Below are 24,031 nucleotides of genomic sequence, written 5' to 3'. Positions count from 1 at the left end.
CTTTGACAAACACGAACTTGAATCCACCCAATATGCTATCGGAGACAACGTCTTGAGTCAGCATGATGGTTTGGAACAATGTTACCAGGATACTTGGGCATGTATCGGATACAGAAAGGATCTGGTGTGGGGATCTTTCTGTTAGATTGATTGTAAAACCCCGAGTAAAATCGCTACACGTTGCGGAAGAATAAACCATGTAGAACAAAAAATTTGCTCTAACCTAGGATGCCTAGGGACTAATTGATTTTATTGTGATTTAATAAACATAAATATAAATATCTTTATGTAGAAAAGAACTCGTCTGCTTGATCTACTCCTCGAAAATTTGCCGGCAATCTAATCGACGCAAAACCGCAAGTTGAATCGATGGATTCATTTTGTTGCACAAATGATCTTGTGTACAACTCTTTGTTCACCTTATAACCTGATCTAAATCAGATTATAATGTGGGAATATGTCTTTAGATCAATGGAGCTTGGTTGGATGTTTGTCTTTGATCTAGAAAAGACAAAACTAGTTGATGGAATTGAAGGAGAAGAAGAAGAGAAAGACTTTGGGGTGTCTCTACCAATTTGCAGCACATGAAATTATGGAAGAGCTCTTGAAAACTCCAGCCAAATGTCTTGTATTTATAGAGTTCTCAATTTCCATATGCACAATCCAAAGTTTCTAGAGAATCTCAAAAACAATGGAAACTAGCCACAATTAGAAGCTCCAATTGGGCAAAGCAAGCAACACCCGTTATGGAAACCCATATGGGATGCCCCCTAGGGGATTGCTTACTACCCAAGCAATCCCTTGGGTGCCCATGTGGTTCCTTAGTTTCCAATTTGGTTGTTTCTACTTTCTTTCTCTCTCTTTCCAATTTCATCATGTGTTGCTTTAATGAAATCAGACTGGTTAGTGAGCGGTGGGGATGTAGGCGATCTAATTCAAACATGCAGGCTTTTGCGGATTTCATTGCTAAGCATAATCTTATTGACTTACTTCTTTCAGGGGGCAGTTTTACTTGGCGTAGAGGGGAGAGTCACAGCCGCATTGATCATTTTCTTATTTCTCCTGGTTGGTTGAGTGTCGTCCCTAAAGTTCATCAAAAAATTATTCCTCATTTGGTGCCTGATCATTGTCCCCTATTATTGGATCCCAGGTTGGAATCTTGGGGGCCTGTGCCTTTCAGGTTTGAGGTGGCATGGCTCCAGGATCCTAGTATGGAATCGTTATTGGGCGAATGGTGGAACTCAATTGATGGTTTTGGTCAAGTTGATGTGATCATTGGTATGAAGCTGCGGTATGTGAAATCTAAGTTGAAATCTTGGGTGATGGAAGGTAAACTGGTTAAGCTGGCTAGGAAAAGATGAGCGGAGAATTTTATGAGAGTGGTCGAGGTGAAGATTGAGGAGGGATTGGCATCAGAGGCTGAGAAAGTTGAACTGGGCAAAGTTCAAGAAGAACATAAAGGTTTGTTACTGAGAGAGGATATCTCTTGGAAACAACGTTCGAGGGTGAAATGGTTGCAAGAGGGCGACACGAATTCAGCCTACTTCCATGCCATGGCCCATGTTCGAAGGAGGAATAATCGCATTTCTGTGCTGGAGGTGGAAGGAAGGAGGCTTGTTGATAAAGAGGGTATATCAGGTGCCATTCTTGATTCTATGAGTCTTTATATTCTGCGGAAAATATTGTCCGTCCCATTCCCGAGGGTGTGGTGTACAATCGGTTAACGGCAGTTGAGAGGGCGTTGTTGGAGGTTCCCTTTTACAAAGAGGAAGTTCAAAAAGCTGTCTTTTCAATGAGCAGAGATAAAGCTCCTGGCCCAGATGGATTTTGCTTGGCGTTTTTTCAATCTTGCTGGGATTACGTGAAACAGGATATTATGAGGTTCTTCCAAGATTTTTTTAATGGTTTGAGCTTCGATCGGAGTTCAGGGGCTACTTTTATTTCTCTTATCCCGAAAGTTACTGGCGCTGTCAAAGTATCGGATTTCAGGCCTATTAGCTTGGTGGGTTGTCTTTACAAAGTGGTTGCAAAAGTGTTAGCAGACCGAATTAAGGTGGTGATGCCTTCCGTTATTTCCGGTTCTCAGAGTGCCTTTGTGTTCAATAGACAGATATTGGATTGCTCCCTTATAGCTAATGAAGCTATCGATTCGCAATTAAGGTCGGGTTCTGGAGGGACCATTTGTAAGCTGGATATGGAGAAAGCATATGATAGGGTGGATTGGGGGGGTCTGGATTATGTTATGGGTCGTATGGGGTTTGGGGAAAGGTGGAGGGGATGGATGCAAAGATGTGTGGAGTCTGCTTACTTTTTGGTTCTTATTAATGGATCTCCGAAAGGCTTTTTTAAGTCCTCTAGGGGGTTGAGACAAGGGGATCCGCTTTCCCCTTTCCTTTTTGTGATTGTGGCTGAGACGTTGAGCAGGCTCATTGTTTCTAGGTGCGGCCTTGGTTTGTTCCGAGGGTTTGAAGTGGGCAGAGATAAGGTGGAGGTGTCGCATTTACAGTTTGCTGATGATAAGCTGCTCTTCTGTTGTTCTGATGCGCCTTCTATTGAAAACCTTAAGGGGACTATCAGATGTTATGAGCTGTTTTCTAGTCAGAAAGTAAATTTCTACAAATCCTGTATGTTTACTGTTAATCTGCCTTCGGAATTAGCTTCTGACCTTGCTGCGAAGTTGGGTTGTAAACTGGACTTTCTCCCTTCCAGCTACTTGGGGCTTCCTCTTGGGGTGGGTAGACCAAAGAATCATCTCTGGGACCCAGTGGTTGAGAGAATTGATAGGAGGCTAGACATGTGCAAACGGAATCTCATATCCAAATGTGGCAAATTGGTGTTGGTCAAGGCGGTCCTAGCTAGCATCCCTACATATTTCCTATCTCTTTTTAAATGCCCGGTTAGTATTTCGCTGAGGATCGAGCAAATTCAACGGAGATTTTTATGGGGAGGTTCCGGGGATTCTTATGGGGTTCCTCTGGTGAAATGGGAGGAGGTCTGTTCTCCGTTTAAGTCTGGGGGTTTGGGGATTAGGAGAATAAGGGAATTTAATATTGCGCTGTTAGGGAAATGGTTGTGGCGGTTTGGTAGTGAGCTAGACCAGATGTGGGCGAAAGTAGTGGTTAGTAAATAGGGGGCTAAGTTAGGAAAGTGGGAGTCGGACGACTTATTCTCGCCGAAAGGGTTTACTGTTTGGAGAGATATTTTGAAAGTCAGATCAAAATTTGCTTTGGGAACAAGGTTTAAATTATATTCAGGAGATCGTATCCGATTCTGGTTGGATGCCTGGTGTACTTCTGAGCCTTTGAGTGTTTTGTTCCCTGCGCTATTTCTAATAGTTCCTGACAAGGCAGTGTTGGTTAAAGATTGCTTCGTTCGGGAATGTGGTAGAGTGTTGTGGATGCCTGCTTTTCGCAGGAATTTCTATGAGAGAGAGTTGGATGCTTTGGCGAGTCTCTTTCAACTGTTAGAATCTTGCTATATTAAGTTGTCCGGGGCTGATAAGAGAGTATGGATTTGGGATAAATCTGGTTTTTTCTCTGTTAAGTCTTTCTATTCCCATCTTATCCCTAGCTCGCCTCATCCAATTTTGGCTATGGTGTGGAATTCTTCATGCTCTCCTCGGGTGTGTTTTTTTGGGTGGGCAGCTTGCAGGGATAGGATTCAGACCATTAATTTTCTCAGGAAGAGGGGAATGATTCTAGTTGACTATTGCCCTCTCTGCTTTAAGGCCGGTGAGTTGGCCTCTCACCTTTTATCCATTGCAGCTTTGCGTCAATTGTTTGGGGTTTAATATTGTCGAGATTTGGCCTTTGCTGGGTGTTCCCTAGTTCTATTTTGGATTCGTTGAAGTGCTGGGAGGGAGTGCCTTGGAAGAAAAAGGGGAGAATGCTTTGGAAGATGTGCTTATTTTATTCATTTTGGCAAATTTGGAAGGAGAGGAATGCGAGAAGTTGGGTGTGCATAAATCTGCTCAGAGGGTTTTCATCAATATCATTGCTTCTGTAATAGAAAGGGCTCAATGTCTTCCCTCTTTCCGTTTCGTTTCTTCTTTTGATTTATGGGAAGGGTGGAGCTTGATTTGTATGGAAGGGTCCCATTGCCCCAAGGTGATTCAAAAGTGGAGTCCTCCCCCGCTTGGCTATCTGAAAATTAATTTTGATGGTTCTAGCATTGGTAATCTGGGGCCGGCTGTGGTGGGGGGATTATGTCGTTCTTCTAGTGGTGAGCCCATTTGGTCTTATTCTGGTCCCCTGGAGGTCTGTGATTCCAATGAAGCTGAGGTTCTTGCGGCGTTTAAAGGGTTCAAACACATTGATAGGGGTTCTTTGAACTCGTTTATCGTGGAAGGAGACTCTCTCAATGTCATCAGATGGCTCCGGGGATCTGCAACGCCTCCGTGGAGATTTTGGTCAATTCTCGATGAGATTCACGATATTGTTCGTGGCTCTTCCATAGCTTTCAATCATGTGTGAAGATCTGCGAATGGCGAGGCAGATGCTTTGGCTCGGGAGGGTGTAAATAAGGATGTTTTGGAGTTTTTTGAGTTCTTCCCTCCTTGAGGCCCTTGTATTTTCTCTTTTTCTTGTTCTTTTTCTTTCTTTTTCTCTTGTTTCTTCCTAAGGTGACCTCCTTGGTCTTCCCGTTTTAATATATTTGCTCTGTCTACCTTTCAAAAAAAAAAATCATGTGTTGCTTTAATTTAAGAAAACAAATCAAGCAATAATATTCTAAATATTATTTGAATTCCAAATTGATAATGGCACACCACATAAGGCGTGTGGCAATGGGTCCCACCCAAATTCGTCCCATGTGGGTCCACTTATCCAATTCAAATTCCCATTGCATTTCTCATTTATTTCACAATTAAATTAATGCAATCTAATCCTACCAAATAAGATTAAAGCTCCAAATATAATTTATGATATTCCCAAAATACCCTTATGGTTGATACTTAACCATTTTGGTATTCCCAATGTATCTCATAGTGTATATACACTATATACATTGTGCATATCCTTTCAATGCATCCAATGCCACGAAACTAGTTCGTGTAAGCAACTAAATATATGCGGGGCCTCTATCTAATAGATCGATCGCGTAGTGAGTGGGGATCGTAGCAGGGATTCAATGATAGATCCTGCAGAACCCACAAGTGGGCCCACTGCGATTATTGTTCCGTAATGCTACAATCGCATTGAGTCAGTGGCCTCCATCGAGACGTGACCCTGAAGATAACCGTCAAATCATCATACCCCTAATCACATAAATGTGCAAGTCCTTCTTCCAAGTCCACATCTACCGAGTTGAGTCCTACGGGGGGTGGACATCAACTACCCTCTGAACTCACTCACGGTATATGTAAAGACCCGGCCCCACCAAGGGTCCGGAAAATTAATTTCTTTAATTAAATCTAGGCCGTAGATCTTTCGATTAAAGATTAATGGCTAGATCTTCGATTTTGAGTTTTTGGACCGTAGGATATGTATATTAAATATTGGATCGATCCCCAATCTGTACGATTCTTGTGTATTTCCATCTCGCATTAGATTAAACGATCTTAAAAATCGACAATCATAGATTATTTTCGCCACTTTTAGTATAACCCATTTTTGGGGCATCAAATATTGTCCGTTCAACATCATTTTGGTCCTGGCAGATCGGTATTTTGAATACCTATCCAACGGACCCAGGATTTAGCGATTCAAACGTAATTTGAGCAAGTTATGACCCCTTTTTCTGTTAGGGTTAGGCATAGTTACGAGTTTTGTCTTATTAAGCAACTTTTAAGTTGTTTTATTTATAAAAAAAAAAAGATAAATGTAAAAGTACCATAATATAACCTAAATACTAATAATATATAAGAATAAGCTAGGAAACCCAATATTGACACCATCTTAAGTTAGTATTAGATAAGGAATTTAATAATTAGAATCCTTCTTAAAATAAAACTCTAGGCTAAGTTTAAAAATAAACCCATCTAGGGTTATTTTTAATCACCTAAAATTGAAGGAAAGAGAGAGAAAAGAAAAGAAAAGAGGAGATAAAGAAAGAAAAGAAGAGGAAGATCAAGGGCTTTTCTCGGATCTGATTTTTCGTCTTCGAGTAAGTGCCCGGAAAACCTATTTTTCGTATTTCTTGTTCGAATTTGATGTTTTTGCTTTTATTTGTTCTTGATTGTTCAAGATAGGGTTCTTCTAGTGGTAGTTTTTTGTTGATTTTGGGTTTCTTTTGGATCAAGAAAAGAGTTTTGATTTTTCTTTTTAGGGTTTTTAATATAGAAATCCTATTTTTCTTATGTGAACTTTAAAGTATTGAAAGGTTTGTTTACGGATGTTTTAATCCATATGTGTGATTTAAAGAGGGTTTTACCATTGATTTCTCACAAAATCAGCATACAACAGTGGTTGTTTTTCTATGATTTCATCGAGCAATTATCGTATAGATTACGTATGATGTTTTTCAATGAAAGATATGATACCTAAGTGTATTATATATAGTTTCATGGTTGTTTTTCATTAAAATCAGCACAAAACAGTGCAATTATGAGTTATTTGTAAAGATCCCACTAAATATGAATTATATGACTTATATAAGTTGTTGTATGTGATGTCTATGATAAATATGATATAATTAAGTCCTAAGGGGCTAATTTTCGAAAAATCAGCATGTACGAATGTTTTTATGGGTTATTTTATGTAAACCCTTTTATATACTTGCTATATAATGCACGTATATTGTTTTTCATAGAAGGTATAGTAAATATAAATAATATATAAACCCTAAAGGGCTGATTTTTATTAAGATCAGCACCTAAAAGGAGTTAGATAATTATTGTAATTATAGTTTTCGAAAATATCGGATTTATAAGTATTAAAATAATGATAAACAATTGTTTTTAAAAAGAAAATTAGCACTTAGGTTTAAAATTCAGCCTTGATGAGTTTTTATAAGGAGAAGGTCATAAATAGGATATGATTACGAAAGGCATATTTTAAAGAAAGAGGTTATAGGTAGGTGTATGGGTAGGGATAGATTTGAAATAGATTTAATAAGTGAGAACTAAAAGGTTGAGATGAACAAATTTAATTAGAGAAGAAATTTTAGCCTTAACCAATTAAATTGACACTTCACATGTACCCTTTACAGGTTTACTTTCCGATTGATACATAGAGCTTCACGTCTCATTCTACACTCAAATTATAAGGCAAGTGATAGTGACTTTCATATTAATGGTTTCCAAGAATGAAATCGTCGTTATAATTATGTTTTTTGTGTGATTCTTGTTGCCTCTTACATACGATATTATATTGTTGAAGTTGATATCGTGCTCGTAATTGAAATTGTTGAAAATAAATGAAGCTTGTTAAAAGCTAACCATGCAGGTGCAAGAGAGGCAAAAAGCCCTCATTGTAAAGAGGGAAAGAGGTACATATAAAAAGCATGATTGCATGCATTGTGATATTGGGAGGGAGGCCCAAAAAGGGAGCGAGCTGGAGCTGCCATAGCTTATGGCTAGAGCAATGGGAGGGGGCCCCAGCAGCGAGAACAGTAAGGATAACGAGCGCTACGCCCACCAAGCGGGCGGCAGGAGCAGCGGGCAAGTGCTTGGTAGGCCAACAGCCCAGTGAACCGGGCGGGGCACTCGACGAAAGGGGGGCACACTGAGCAAGTACGAGAAATTGGCCCCGCTCCGCTTTATTACCGGAGGTATAGCTTCACTACCGAAGGTATGGCTCTACTACCGGATACCAGAAGATTGGCTTCTACTCCTTAGGCTGATCTATTACTATTCTATCCCCCCTTGGAGCCAACCTTGGGCATAGCACCAAAAGCCACCCCGACTGAGAGCGTACGACTTCGGGCTGGTGACGCATATTCAGGTGGGCTCGTACAAGGTGACCCAAAGGAAATCCTATAAAGGATTACACTTCATTAGGAAGTGGAGAATCCTTGATCGTTAGTGATTGACGGCCAGGCTACAAAGCCACCGCTAGGCCACAGGCCACCGTAAAATGAGAAAAAAAAGGGATAATGGCGTAAGATCACTGGGGATAAATGGCTGCATTTGTGATGAATTCATGCACTTGCATCTTTTTTTTCATATTACTTCATAATTGGAATAACTATTTAGCGTGTTTCTTATTTAGCTTCACTTTTTATATTATTGTTGTTGCAATGACTAATCATGAGAAAACTGTTATAATGCGAGTTGTATTTTTGGTGAACTCTTACTATGCGAGCCACTAAATGATTTTGCTCAGCGTTTGTTGACCCCAATACCTCTACAGGTTTTGAGAAAAGCGAGGAAAGAGCCTTTGCAGATGAACAAACCTAGAACAACATCATGGGATTGGGGAGCGTAGTCATTGAGTTTGAGTTGGTGTTGGGAAAGACGATTCTGTCACATCCCGTAGTAGTAGGTGATTCTTTTATTTTCAAGAATTCTAGTTTTGTAACTTTAAGTCTCATGGAATTAATATGGTGAGTTTTATCTTGTTCCTCTTGTAGTGTGTCAGCTTGTTTCCCTTTTTGGGGTAGCGATTCGGGTTTGGGAATTTGGGAAAAAAATCATGTCTAAAAATTTGCCCCAAATCCGGATCGTTACAGTATACCTTTCAGTCAAGCAGTGTTGGCCCGCAAATGCATTTTCTAAAACCATTTTAAAACTTATTTTGTGAAATCCTTTTGATATACACTTTATCAAATCCACCTGGCCAAGTATTTTTCTAGGCTTACTGCTCTGACCAAAACCGTAGATGTTATCCTATAAAATAGGTGGAGAATTCCATGTTGGGTATCACTATTGACCTCGAAGGTTTGTCCAACACTCCAGTACTACCCTCTGGTGGTTTGATAGACCAAAAATGAGACTCGCCAACAGACCAATATGACCCCTCATGTCAAAGGACATGTAAAGGTCCTGTCTGGTAGAATAGCTCAATTGTCTCCTGTCCACAAGCTATTCTAATATGATCATGTTCAGTATGCAATCTCATTGTCGTACCCATTCTATCTTGCTTAAGGTCCACTCCCCAAGTGATTGAGATAAGTCACTTCACATCTCGTGCATGTAGGCAAGATAGATGCTAGTTGTATACAGGAGGAGGTGTCCAACCTCAACCCCAAGTAGGAACTACTAAGGTTTGCAAAGAACCGGAATCCCATATCTCCTTGCTCCCTAGGATCTGTGAATCCATGAGCATGGATTTCCTACTTTGCTACCTAAGGACAAACACGTGTCAATAACAAGTAGCATGTCACACATATTTAACTTTTAGTACTCATAAATTTGTCATGAAAATTGATTAACATGCGAAATATACTAGGTTTTAGGGCACCAACTCAACAGTTTCAAGTTCCAAAATCTTAAGATTTTAGAAGTATGTTTCATTGGAGAAATTATATGCTGGCCGACCGTGTAGTAACAAGGGGAGAGAGAGAGAGAGAGAGAGAGAGAGAGAGAGAGAGAGAGAACCTGCCACCCTTGATTTGTGATCAAAGGGAAAGTAAAAAAAAAATGGGGCTTTTCTTGGATCAAAAATCAAGGAAGGGGAGGTTTTCTCTCCCCGACCTTTACGTGTAAAGGTCGGCCACCATATAAAATCTCGTTTCACAGTACCAAAACATAAAACCCTAGACGACTCCCCACCTCTCTCTCCTCGTTAAGGGCCAATCCATGGACTACGATCTATGGCAGATGGTCAGTGCCTTTGCCGAGCACCCCGCGGCAATTTACGGCCGGCTGGATGAGTCGTCAGCGTCAATATGTATCATCAAACCATCCTTCAAATGGGTCGCATCCCTGTATGAATCACCTTTGTCCTCTTCCTTCATTTTTTAGGTTTTTGTTTCTTCAATTTACTTTCATTTCATCCCTCTTCTAGATTTTTGGGATTTCCTTATAGATCAGTGAAGAAAATAGATGATTTTTCCGTGGGTCGGTGGCTTTGTGGCTCAATTGTCCCCCCGTGGAGGTTTGCTTTCTTTTTTTATGAGAATTATGATCGTGTCAGTGGGTCGTCTGTAATGTTCAAGCACGTCAGAAGATCTGGTAATGGATTAGAGGATAGGCTTGCCAAAGATGGTGTGGAGAAGTTGGGCATGGAGTTGTTTGATTCCCCTCCCCCCACCCCATCCGTGTTTCCCTTCATCTCCTATTCTCTTCCTTTTCTTTATGTTATCCGCTTTGTTTGTAATCTTGGGTGCACCATTTTGGTCTTCCTCTTCTATTGAATGAATTGAATGGAATTGCTACCATTAGAAAATATATATATATATATATATATATATATATATATATATATATAATGTTTTTTCCCTGCGCACCCCCCCCCCCCTCTCTTCTCTTCTTTGAAAGAAAAGAACTCTACATTTGTATTGAATATTTATCCGAAACACGGATTCATATCTGATACAAAAGAAAACACTGAACTATAACAGGATCGGATTAGAAGTATCCGAGTTGTGTCCTACACCCATACCATGATCATATCCTATTGAGTTGGGTGCTTCAGTCGCTTTGGAGGATCCTGGTTTTAGAGGTTTGAAAGATTGATTCTTCCAAGATGAAGGAGATAGCGGAGTTAAGCTTGACGTGGCTGATTTTCTCATAAAGCTTCATCCAAAAAAAATTACCTAGATTTCGTCACAGTGGAAAATTTCCTTGACTGGCATGATATGATGAAAAATCATGAGGTCAACTTTGTCAAATTTAAACTTAAAATGGGTATATTTTGTAACTAGTCTCCGCCCTTGCTCAATAACTGAACACCAGACTACTATTACAATAGCGTAACTAGTAATTACTTTCCTAACAACAATCATTTGGATAATAAGCATCCAAAATGCATACACAATCACTGTTTCCACTAAAGTTATTTGTAATCATACAACTGAGAATCGTGAATACACTGTTGAATTCAAATGATGATCGTAAGCCAAAGTAACAGAATAGCATTAATCCAAGTTATTTTGGAACCAACTCTGGTTTGGAGTTTGCAGTAAGATGCTCTGCAGGCAAGTGGAGCCAGTTGAAAGACTGGTTTCGGCCTGGACTTCGAACTCAGATGATAGTTAAAACATTTTAGACGAAGCGTCACATCAAATGAGCAAGAAACATACAAATTTGGAGGTCATACAGACTGATTTGAAAAAGATGGAAGCTTCAAAAAAATCAAGTTTCTATTTCCCATACATCATACAGATTACATTATAATGATGAAAAACTGCTTTAAAACTAAGAGATGAAAATTCTACGGCTAAAATAAGTTTGAAAACAACTAACGGCCCCAAAATCTATAAGCTCCAGGGATTAGTTATTCGCTGTATGAAGTTCTACATTTGTTTGTACATCTTTTTATAAAACGTGTATGCAATCCAGAAAAAGAATAACCATAATTTCTCCAAATTTCAATTTGTGGCTTGATTTTGGCAATAGTGATGGGGTGGATGATGATCCCGGGTTTTGGAATTGATTCAGGGAAACCAGCCTCAGTTGCACACGTGGAACACTAGTCCTTAATGTCCTTACTCATTATGAGGCTTAATCATGCCTCTGCCTTCTACGGGTTCAAACAAAAATTTTCAATAGAATCTTTGAAATTCTGGTCAGCCTTGAAGGGCATAAAATTTACCATGTTGCATTAAAAGAAATTGTGTGGGAGATTGATTCAGACATTATTCAGCGGTGAGGCTGGACCTGTTCAACAGCAATATACTGCCTGGTGATTTGCCTTATGTTTTCTTTATTTCAATGCAGTTCACTGTTGCTGATAAATGTATGTACGAGAGACTAAGAAAAATTTATTGCGGGACAAAAAACTTAAGGCATGAGGTTGACAATACATAAAGAGAAGTGCACGAGGTAGAAAGAAATATAGAGCATAATTGGAAAAAGGTAAAAAAACAAAAAAGGAAAAAAAAAACAGCTGAGTTCAGAGCATACAGCCTGGAGTTTCTGCACAAGAAATGTAAGTTCATCCAAATGATCCCAAAGCAACAATTCCATTTCCATTTCCCCTGAGCCTTGTGGAGATCTGCTATTTATGCTCCTTTCCTTCTCAGAAATGGGTGCTTTTTGTGTCAATGCCTCAGTGAGGGCTAAAGCGCAATCAGAAGCAGCCACAGCAAGGCGGGTCGGCAATTCAAATCCATCCTTCAAAATGCTACATGCCAATGCACTCACAAAAATCAGCCCTGCTATGCAATTTAAAATATAACAAATCTGATGCTCTGAAACATGACCATGAAAACAGTTTCCAATCAAATATTTTTTGTGTGGATCCACATAAATAGCATCAAGATCACCTTCTGAAGAAATTTAAATAAAATCCAACCCACTAACTCATGCATAGCCAAAGTAGCACATGGAAACAGATCCTTCAAAATGCGACTAGGCCAAGTACTCCCCAAAATTAGCCCTAAGAAGCAACTGAAAATATAACAAATCATTCAAAAAAAATCTGATTCTTTGAAACATGACCATGAAAACAGTTGCTATCAAATATTTTTTTGTGTATGGATCTACATACATGTCATCAAGATAAGCTTTTGACAAATTTAAACAAATGCAAACTAATAACTCATGCTCATGCCTAGCCAAAGTCGCACATGCACATGCCTCTCTCTCTCTCTCTCTCTCTCTCTCTCTCTCTCTCTCTCTCTCTCTCTCTCTCTCTCTCTCTCTCTCTCTCAACCAAGACACACCCGCACACATGTAAGTTGGAAACTCTCGCTCTATAAGGGATGAGGCTCCTACCTATCACCTTTCAAGGAACACCTTTGTTGAATAATGTATAAGGGTAGATTAGGCATGACAAGTAGATTAGGGGTGTTGTAGTCATTGTGCATTGGATGCCCTATTTGGGCCTATATATATCATCTACATGAGGAGCTCCCAAGTGGAGACTCTCCATCAACTCTACTCTTCTTCTTCCTCTCTCTAACCCTAACTCCATTTCTAACATGGTATCAGAGCCAAAGGGATGATACTTCAAGAAGGAAAGAAGAAGAGTTTGTCTCCCTCCATGCCATCATCTCTTTCTCTGTCTCTCCTATTTCTCTGTTTTTTGTTTCAAAACCCTAAAATATCTCTCGGTATCTTCTGTGCCGTCGTTTCTCTCCCGGTAAACCCTGTTTCATCTCTTTTTTCTGTATATTCTCCCCCTCCGATTACAATCCCCTTCTTAATCGCAACATGTGATTTCTTCACCCCTCCCTAGTCGCAATATGTGATTAGCCCTCCTTTCTCTCTTAATCGCAACATGCGATTATCTCTTTCTTGTTAATCGCATCATGCAATTCTCTATCCTTGAGTGTTGTTGTTAATTAGGGGTGCAACTTAGGTCAGGCTCAACCCGAACCCGACGGGCTCAACCCGAACCTGATTGGTTCAACCTGATTTTGACTTGGGTTGGGTTGGCTACCCCAAAACTCAGGTTGGGTTCGGGTTGAGAAAATCCAACCCGATTTCATTTCGTGTTGGGTTAGGGCTAAGCATCACATAACCCAACCCGAACCAAAACCTGATGCTTATTCAAATTTCAATGCTTGTACGTGGCGGCAAACTTTATTTTCAGCTTGAATTAACCTCTGTGAGATTCGAAATCAGAACACTTGCCAAGGGCATGCACGCCCTCCAACGCCAAACAGGTGACACAAGCCTCATTTTGATTTCATTTGTGAAAATTTGGTTAATTTAGGGCGAATTTGAAATTTCATTTTCTTGCATTTCATTTCATCATTACATTTCAGCGAACGAAGTGACACTATTGCCAATGTTTCTTAATCCATAACCGTCCTTGCACAGCATCCAAAAGGTCTCTCTCTCTCTCTCTCTCTCTCTCTCTCTCTCTCTCTCTCTCTCTCTCTCTCTCTCTCTCTCTCTCTCTCTCTCTCTCTCTCTCTCTCTCTCTCTCTCTCGCTCATCTGAAACACAGGCTCTCTCTCTCTAATCTGAAACAAGGGCTTTCTCTCTCTCATCTAAAATAAAGAGTTTCATATATCTCTCATCCTCTCTCATCTGAAATAAGGGTCTTCTATATCTCTCATGCTCTCATTTGAAATAAGGGTTTTCTATCTCTCTCATCCTCTCATGAAGAAGATGATGGTCGCAAAAAAGAAGAGATGTAATCGGTTGGTTTAACTCATTTAGAGACTATCTTTTCATCCCCCCCCCTAATGAAGCCTCGTCCTCTACGTGCGTCGCACGCAACCTTCCAAGGCTACTGCACGAGAAGAAGCGGCAGCCACGACCTCCCAAGGTCACTAGGCGAGAAGCAATAGCCATGAAGAGGTCTTTTTTTCCTTTTTTTCTGCTTTGCATATTGTTTCTTTCTCCTATTTTTTTATTTATTATTGCAACTCGGGTTGGGTTCAGGTTGAACTAATTTGATGTGGGTTGGGTTTGGGTTTACCCTTTTCGGGTTGAGAGTCGGGTCAGGTTAGGGTTGGATAAATGGCCTCTCCGGTTGGGTTCGGGTTGGCCTCAACCCGACCCAACCCGAGTTGCACCCCTATTGTTAATCGCACGTTGCGATTACAAAACCCTGCAATTAACCATTCTCACTCCATTTTTTGTGATTAACTCAAAACCTTTTGTATGACTACCATCCCTCCCTCCCTCTACACATCCATTATCCTTAGCCGTATATCTCAAAACAACCAAAAAAAAAAAAAAAACTAACAGCTTCTTTCTTTGTCTATTGTAAACCCAGGATCTATGTTGTTATGTTGTTTCTTTCCACTGTATCTTATGTCCTTTGTGCTGTTCTTCAAAGGTGCACACCACGTGTTTGCTCAAATATCGAAGAGCGGTATAGTGCCTTGTTTGTCTTTGGTTCTTTGTCTTCTTCTTCAAGACGCACACCAAGTGTTAGATGAAACGTCTGAGAGAGGTGTGTTGCCTTATATGTCTTCTTTTTGTTGCAAGTTGAAGGTACTTGACCTTCAATGTGAGGGGGAGTGTTATCATGAGGTTCTTGAGTTGTCTTTGTAGTTCTCGAGTTGTCTTTTTCATGAAGTTCTCTGTGTTGTCTTTTTCTTAGTATTGTCTTCTTGGGGGAGTGTAGTTATGTTGTTCTTTTTCTAGTGGTTGTCCTCCTTTGTTGTCTTTTCTTGAGGGAGAGTGTCATCGCCTTCTCTCTATGTTCTTCGCTCGTCCCCTTAGTGGTTGTTATCGACATCGTCTTCCTTGTGTCTTTTCTTGTCTTGTTGTCTTCGGGCTCATGTAGTCTCGCTCGAGGGGGTGTTGTTGTGATTCCTTTATATTCTTGTCGTCGTGTTCTCCTTATGTTCTTCGCCATGTTCGATGTTTCCTTTGCATATTCTTGGCATAGTTTTACGCAGTCTTGTTCGGCTTTATACCTTATCCTTCTTTCTGGATGATGAGGTCCCCATCGTTGGTCGACTCTTTTACAGGCGACGGCTTCGTTTCCCGTCGACCTTCTTTTCCGGAAAATGGTGTCTCCATCGTTGGTCGGCTTTTTGTATAGGCAACGGCTTCGTTTTCCGTCGACCTTCTTTCTGGCCGGTATTTTCCCCTCCGTTGGTCGTCTTTGTTCAGGCGACGGTTTCCCCGTTGGCCTCTCTTCAGGCAACGATGTTCATGCCGTCTAACCTTGTCTCCAAACGTTGGTTTCCCCATTGTTGGTTCGTTATCTTCTCCATCATTTTCTTCTTCTCTTTAGGCGATGAAGTTCATGCCGTCGACCTTGTCTCCAGACAATGGTATCCCCATCGTTGGTTGGTTTCCTCCCCCTTCTTATCTCCGGGCAAAGATTACCCTGTCGACCTTGTCTCCATTTTTTTTTATTGTTCGTTGGTTTCCTCCCCTTTCTTCTTATCTCCAGGCGAAGGTTTCCCCGTCGACCTTGTCTCCATATTTTCCCCGTCGCTAGTTATCTTCTTCTATTGGTGTTGTAGTGCTTAGTTGATGTTACCGCTCGTGGTGCTTCGTTGTTGCTCATGTGCACACCTTTGGTGTACCCCTTTTTTGCTCGATAGATCATTGCTATTTCCCTACCGAGGTGACTCTGTTCAATCCTTCGAGATTTGCATATTTATTCGCCAGGTTCCCATTCAAGGGGGGGCCATTTTCATATCGCTCTCACCGTAGTGCTGCTTCAAGGGGAGGAGCTATTCCTTTTTGGTGGCTGCTGATCTCGACGATTGTACTCTCATGGTGGCCGTTGTCTTTTATTATTACGCTTTCATTATGTATTCGTCACACCAGCTTGAGGATTGTTATACTAAGCTGGACGTGTGTATGAGCTTATTGTACTTTTTGTTGTACCTTTATGCTACGTTTGGTTGCCGGAATTTTTTTGATCCTTGGGACTTTTGTGGAATTTCCGCAGGAAACCCACATTTGGTTGGTGGGCCCAAAATAATCCCAAGAACCAAAATCAGTGTTTAAAAACGCGGATCTGACGCGGAATGCGGCCAAAGAAAAACCTAGTCAACTCGGCGCGGATGCGGCCAAGAACGCAGTTCACGCGGTTGAGAGCCTGAAATGGACGGTTTAGATCATCCTATGGTATGGGCAGTAGAACATTTTTGAAAAAATTCTGGACTATATGTGACCTATCAAATGGACAGTTCGGATTATCCTAGTGTGGCTAGTACTGCACTTTTTGAAAAAAATCTGGACACACACCATAGGATGATCCAAAGATCCAAACCGTCCATTTGATGAGCCACAACCTTAATAGGCTGTGCCCAAAAAATATTTTACAGGATGATCCTAGCCCTCTATGTCAAATGGACAATTTGGATCATCCCATGGAATGGGCATTACATCACTTTTTTATAAATAAATTTTTTTTTTATGGGTAAACAAATATTTAGTGGGCATTCCGAGAAAGACAAAACCTCATGATGTTGACAAAACAGATGTTGACAACACCAACCTCATGATGAAATCTTTATGCCTCCAGCCGTTTCCCTTATTTTTTCTAGGGACAGCCTATTGTTATATATTTAGGACTATTCTTTTATACAAAAGAGGGTTGTCTCAACTCTCAAGTAATAGAAGGACAAATACAAAACAGTGCTCTTCGAAATGTCATTTGCCGCCCATAGAATTCTGGGTTTTACAAAACTAATCGAACGGCTGGGATTTCAAACATTTCTTAACCATTAAGAAATTTGCTTTTCAAAAGTATACATTTTAGGTCAGCTTCTTCTTCTTAGTTTGACAAACGAGTTAAACCATAAATGGAACTTGCAGACCAAAGACCTGGTTGAATGGGAATCGACATTCACCCAAACTTACAGGTATGATTTTTTGAATAGATCTTTTGTTTTAATACTTAAGAGAAGGAATATACAAAAAGATTAGAGGTTTGAGGAATCAAAGATGGGCAAAAATGGATCCCATAGTAGATCACATCGAGAAAAAGACGGATTTCATGTTTGACTTAGCTTGAACTCGACCGAGATGGCTCGGACTCGCCGAGTCCGTGACTCCATGACGCGGTCACCACGAAACCGCGTCGACTCGGCCGAGTTCCGAGCCGAATCAACGAGTTTTTAAACACTGACCAAAATAATCCCGCACGAAACCCCAGGAAGGAAAAAAAATACTCCCAGGAACCAAAATAATCCCTTCTTCCCAACAAGTTCAAGCAACCAAACAAAGCATTTTTTTTCCCACCATAGTCCGATCAACCAAACATGGGATTTTTATTTTACCGGGATACTTCCAAGGAGTTTTTTTTTCCCACCAATCTCCCAGGAAGGTTTTTGTTCCACAAAAATCCCAAGAACCAAAAAAAAATCCAGCAACCAAACAGAGCAAGTTGGAGTTCCCTACTATATACCAAGGTTGCCAAAGCGGAGGCTCTCATGAAGGTTGGAAGCGAAAAGCGTGAAGGGTCGGAGATTTTTTTTTTAATAGTTAAATATTTACAAAAATTAAAAAAATATAAAAAACAATTATATGAACCAAATATTTAAAAAATACTTTTTTATTAAAAGATCCAACATTTACTTAAAGAAAAATCACTATCACTGAAATGCCTGTGTTGACCAGTCTGTTGACCGGCGACTAGCAAGAAGAAAAAAATTTAGAAACCAAATTATGAGATTTATTTTACCGGACTTTTGTGATTTAATAATGTTTGGACATGATAGAATTTATGAATTTTTAAAAATGAAAAACATCCCATCATTTGGAAGTTAAGATTTTGATTCGACCCATTTTTTCGAATTTTGTGCTAGAATTGGAAAGTTAACTTTTTATCCTTTTAGATTTGGGTCTTGAAACTATTTTTAATAGACTCAAACGAGGGTTATTCCCTTAGTTACATGTAAATCTTAAGTACTTAAATGACTTTACATGTAAATACTAAGAAGAGTGGGAATCGAAATTCTCATAGAGTGGGAATCGTGTTTCCCAGTTTCCGAAACAGGATTCCCAAAAATCGGGGAATCGAGATTCCCCATTCTGAGTAGAGATTCTTGCTTCCTTGGTATATACACTCCAGCTTGAGGGAGTGTTGAATAATGTATAAGGGTAGATTAGGCATTACATGTTGATTAGGGATATTGTAGTCCTTGTACATTTGATGCCTTATTTGGGCCTATATATACATCATTTACATGAGGAGCTCCCTAGTGGAGACTCTCTCTCTCTCTCTCTCTCTCTCTCTCTCTCTCTCTCTCTAACCCTAACTCCATTTCTAACAACCTTCATTCATAGTCCATCCCTCACCCTAAGTGTAAGTTTTTAAAGAAACTTGAAAGTTCTTCACAGAGGTATATAGACATTTGCACAATTTTTTTTTTAATTATTGTCCCAGCACACAACTTATGCTTTTTTTTTCAAAAACACAGACTCGTAAAGGGATTTTTAGTCATTTGGTATAAAGAAAAATTAAAGAATGTTTAATAGTAATTATAAACGAAAAATCAAAATTTTCAATGAAAATGATGCAAATGAGAGGCACTTAGAATCCCCAAGGATTGGGCACACCTTTGTCCAAATGAAAAAAATAGGAGGGATCCTTTTGTAATCTGTAATATATGGTGAATTTTCGAAATTCTTTTGAGGAAGTTTCGATGAGTCCTAAATGAAATTAGCTGAGAAATTCTCCAAGTATACTAAAAAAGAAGGGTGAATTAGTTGAGAAACCGGTACGAACCTAGTATTCACAAATCATTTTATGGGAACTTAAGAGCATAAAACTGGTTTCTAATTTAGATTAATAGCAACTTACATTCCCAAATCGAAATAAACAGCACATAGCAATCAAAGCAGTTAGAATTTTCATAAAGATCTTTAATATTAATTTTTTAAGACGATCTTTAATATTAATTCATTGATAGAATTCAACTCATCCAAGTAAAAGTTCCAACAATAGTTTCAAACCAAAAGAAAATTAAACAAGTAAGAAAGGAAATCAGATCTCAACAAAAATCTCTCGAACAAATCAGATCTACTAACTAATATCTAACTAGACCCCAAAAGGAGTCAAATAGGCTACAAGGCTAATGGGGGTTAACGGGGTTAGGGTATGAAGATGGAGAAATAAGATGGGGAAGATTAGGGTTAAGCCCGAGGAAAAAAAACTAAAGGAAATATGGGTAGACAAACAAGAAAATGAATAATGGATTCGTACTGAGCCTCGGGTGTCGTCTACCGTCCTCCTTTTGGTGGACTCCAAGAGAGGGGAGAGAGATAGCTAAAGTAAAGAGGTAAGGGGGCTGATCTCAACCAAAATAAGGAGAGAAAAAGAAAGGAAGCATCAAGGTCAAGAAAAATATTAAGATCAAGAAAGAGATCAATATAAAGGAGAACAAAAACAAAAAGATATCACGATCAAGATAAGAAGGAGATCAATATCAAGGAAGAGGTCAAGATCAAGATCAACAAAGAGATTAATATCAAGAAAAGTTCAAGATAAAAAAGGCAATCAAGATCAAGAAAGAAGAAAGATAGGGTAGAAAAGGGGAGCGGTTTATGAACCTAACCGAATGTGGACGTTTATGAACCCAACCAAGGGGAAGCGGTTTATGAACCCAACCATGAAGGGTAAGGAAGGAAGGGGAAGAGATGGGACTCCGAAGAAAGGGAGAAAGAGGATAGGGGAGTGAAAGGAAAGAATGTAAGAAGGGAGGAAGATTGTGAGATGGGCGGTGGAAGGTGAGGGGAAGTGGGAAAGATGCAGTGAGGAAGGAAGGAGAGAAGAAAAAGAAGGGGAAGGATCGATGAGGTGACAAGGAAGAGTGAGAGGAATCGATTTAGGGAGAGAGACAGAAAGAGAAAGGGGGGCTGCACGAGCATTTCGGCAGTTGAAGGAGTATTTATATGATCTAGTTTTGTTTAAATGGGGGTAATTGGGCTAGGATAAAGGATAGTAAAAGGTAGGATTAAGCGGGTCAAGGCTAAAAAGGTTATATAAGAGGGAAGGTGGACTGTGGAAGAACAATATGGTGTGGTCATATGCTAATGTGGACATCCCCCATATCTAAGCTAAAACAAATGCTAATAAAACAAACAAAATGGTACCTAAAAGAAAAAAAAATAACACGTGTTCAATCGTCCCATAAAAAACAAAATCTAACAGCTAAAAGGATGGTTGGATCACATCATAAACTCTCTTAAATGAAATTTAAAGACCTCTAGTCAAGCTCAAACAAGATAATTTGTTGAGAACCAAGTATACACCATGAGCAAAAAATATCACCACCAAATTGAAAAACTCTCTGAAATGGGGAATAGATATATCATGAGCGAATTCAAAGACCTCTAGTCTAGATAAAATACGATAAGTAATTGAGAAAGAAATATAAACCATGAGCGAAAAATATCACCACCAATAGTCAGTGCATCGATTCAATAAATCCAATGGTGCTTCCATGTAAATGAAATAAAGAACACATAGTATCAAAGAGAAACAGTTCTAGCATAATAAAATAGTACTCCTTAAAGCACACTACCCCATTCCTACAGAAAGTCATGCACCAAAAGCTAGAGAATTGCTCATGATTGAAGAACTCATAAATCATAATGAGACAGGAACACAAAATATAGCCAATTACATGCAACATTTCCACATTTTTCTTGAAAGGTAAATACAATTACAATGAATCAACAACAATGTTATGATCACTATAGCAATTTCAAAAAAAAAATCTTGCAAATGAACATGAGTAAAGTTCTTTGTTCATGTACCTTCCTTTACACATAATGGATGAAAGATGTGAAATCGACTGGAAAAGAATCTTCAGTAAAGTGTTGCGCTTTTCTTGCTTGCCTGTCATTGAATGAAATATTGTAAAGCAAGCAGTAAAAACAGGATTTACTATATTTGGGAAGTGTGAGATGAAAGCTTCCATTGTATCCATATCACCAAAGACTAGCATGTATTGTAAACAGGCAAACAAAATCTAACAGAAGAGTTTGAGGTCCTTCCCTTGAATTAAGCACTTATTATTTAAAACACAAGGTTGTGGTGAAATTGCAAATAGGGGATGTCTTGGGTTCTAGTGTCCCATTAAATTTGAATCAACATGCCATCTTAGATCAAACAAGGCATGACTGAAATGCTTAGTTGCTTACCATGATAATTTAAAAATCCACACATGTAAGCAAAACAGATGGTCCGTCATATTTTACATTGTGTAAGGACACTAACAAGAAAAAAAAACCACATGAACAAATAGTAATAAATAAATTAGCTCAAAAGGTACATTGCAATGAACATTAAAGGACCCATTAAAAAAATATCAAACAAGCATTAGATGCATGTGCATGGTACAATACGAAGGTAATTTTTTATTTTTTTTGAAATATTAATATATTGAAGGAAGTACCCGAGAAGGTTCACAAAATACAAAGAAAAGGAAAAAGAAAATACAATTTACGGAGGGAGATAATCAAACCACTCTAAACTAGCCCTGCTAACCCCAAATTTGGCAAGGGAATCAGGTTCGCCATTTGCCGATCTCCGAATATGTGAGAAAACTGCAGCCGAATCAGAAACATAATCAGAGATCACTAAGGAATCTCCACGGCGGAGGAGCCGAACCTGAAAGCCACTTTACCACATTTGCCGAGTCCCCTTCTACTATCACCTTGTCCAGGATGAGATTATCTAAATGTAATATTTCGGAAAAAGCCGCTTTTACTTCCGCTTCAGAAGAATCACTTATACCGATTGGACCGGAAAAAGCCCAAACCACTTCACCTCTATCATTCCTAAGAAGACCACCAATTCCAGCTGTACCCAGATTCCCAAAAGAAGCACCATCAAAATTAAGCTTGAAAAAACCAAAGAGAGGAAGAGCCCGCTTTTGAATCACCTTTGATTTGGACGACGGCTCATTGCATATGATCTGCCAACCCTCCCACAAATCATAGGCAGAAACCGCACAGAAAAGATGAGAACATTTCGCCCAAAGAATAGCCAGGGCAATAATCTTCAAATATAGACCATAAGGAGATTTTGCCTTTCTATTAAAGATTCTCTTGTTACGCTCATTCCAAATGGACCACCAGACTGCCAGTAAACAAATTTTCCAAAGAACCTTGTCTTCCATGACCCTTCGCCTCCCAATGGAAACCACACATGACCCTTCACCTCCCAACTAAAACCACACGCCCACCATTCCCCTTCACATTCTTTTTTTTATATAAAAACGAGCACTTCTCATTCCAACACACCCACACGTCCAAGAGAGATAGAGAGAGAGTAGAGAGAATAGAGAAGGAAGAGTGGTGGCCATTTGAGAGAAGACTCAACCTTTTGTATCTTCCTCTATTATTGAAGTACCCTACCCTTCCTATGTATCAAATAACCATCCATGATCTGTGTGTGTGTGTGTTTTTCTCTCCAACCTTATCAGATCTATATGCATAGGGATCTAAAAATGGAAGTTTGTATAGCCTTTTATCTCTATAGATCTATGCACATAGAGTTATAAAAAAAATGAAATTTTTGTATAGTTTTCAATTCTAGCAATTATATATATATATATATATATATATGTGTGTGTGTGGGGGGGGGGGGGGGGGGAGATTTCAAAATTGAAATTGTGCATGGTTTTCAATATCATCAGAACTATATACATATAGTTTATATAAATGAAAACTTTATATAGTTTAAGATATAGCAGATCTATATATGTATAGTTTGTAAGTGAAAATTTTATGTAGTTTTAGATCTAACAGATCTATATATGTATGTTTTTTTTTTTTTTGAAATGAAATATATATGTATGTTTTGTAAATGGAATTTTATAGAGTTTTTGATCTCTCTCTCTCTCTCTCTCTCTCTCTCTCTCTCTCTCTCTCTCTCTCTCTCTCTCTCTATATATATATATATATATATATATATATATATATATATAGAGAGAGAGAGAGAGAGAGAGAGAGAAGGGTTGTAGCTAACGTTAGTATCTGTCCATTTTCACCCCTACAAATGGACATCCTATGATGATCCAATGAAGCTGATTTTTGGTACACACGGATGGGGCCTTTCAAATGAATGCTGAGGATCACCCCAACAATGTGGCCCCACCCTTGTTTTATGCTAACGTTAGTAGCTAAGCTAGCTGCTAACGTTAGCAGCAACCCTTTTCTCATATGTGTGTGTGTGTGTATGTATATGTATGTATGTATAGTTATAGGAAATGAAAATTTTATATAGTTTTTGACCCAACAGATTTATATATATGTATAGTTATATTAGTGAAAATTTTGTATAATTTAATTTCCATCAGATTTATGTATATTTGGTTTATCAAAACATGAAATTTTCATATGGTCTTGCATTCCAACAGTTGAATGGTTATTTAAAAAATGAAATTTTGAATGTTCACAAGCTTATCAAAACATAAACTTTTGTATGGTTTGCCATTCCAACAGTTATATGCAAAGTTGCCAGAGCGGGAATCGAAAGCGGGCATCGAAACGGGAATCGAAAGCGGAAATCGAAGGCTCCCAGGGAAGAATCCTGCTTCCTTGGTTATATGTGTATGATAAATGGTTTTTGGTGTGTTTTGTACACCGTAATGGAGCACAAAACAG

At 39.2% G+C, this 24,031-nt stretch overlaps 1 protein-coding gene across 3 annotated transcripts in view; it reads right to left on the bottom strand.

Moving 5' to 3' along the window:
- The window catches only part of LOC143892728 (ARM repeat superfamily protein), a 52,987-nt gene that overhangs the window by 19,336 nt on the left and 9,620 nt on the right, over window positions 1-24,031 (bottom strand). For all 3 annotated transcript variants that reach the window (XM_077397579.1, XM_077397581.1, XM_077397580.1), the window contains exons 4-5: window positions 21,176-21,257; window positions 11,945-12,164 (exon numbers count right to left, since the gene is read on the bottom strand). In XM_077397579.1, coding sequence (XP_077253694.1) covers window positions 11,945-12,164; window positions 21,176-21,257 — 302 coding nt within the window. The remainder of the gene's footprint in view (window positions 1-11,944; window positions 12,165-21,175; window positions 21,258-24,031) is intronic.

The sequence above is a fragment of the Tasmannia lanceolata genome, unplaced genomic scaffold (assembly GCF_043159265.1).
Source record: "Tasmannia lanceolata isolate RefF3 unplaced genomic scaffold, GAP_Taslan_0.1 ptg000015l, whole genome shotgun sequence".
Classification (NCBI taxonomy): domain Eukaryota; kingdom Viridiplantae; phylum Streptophyta; class Magnoliopsida; order Canellales; family Winteraceae; genus Tasmannia; species Tasmannia lanceolata.
The sequence above is the reverse complement of the archived record's forward strand: the minus strand, read 5'-3'. Positions and strand labels throughout refer to the sequence as shown.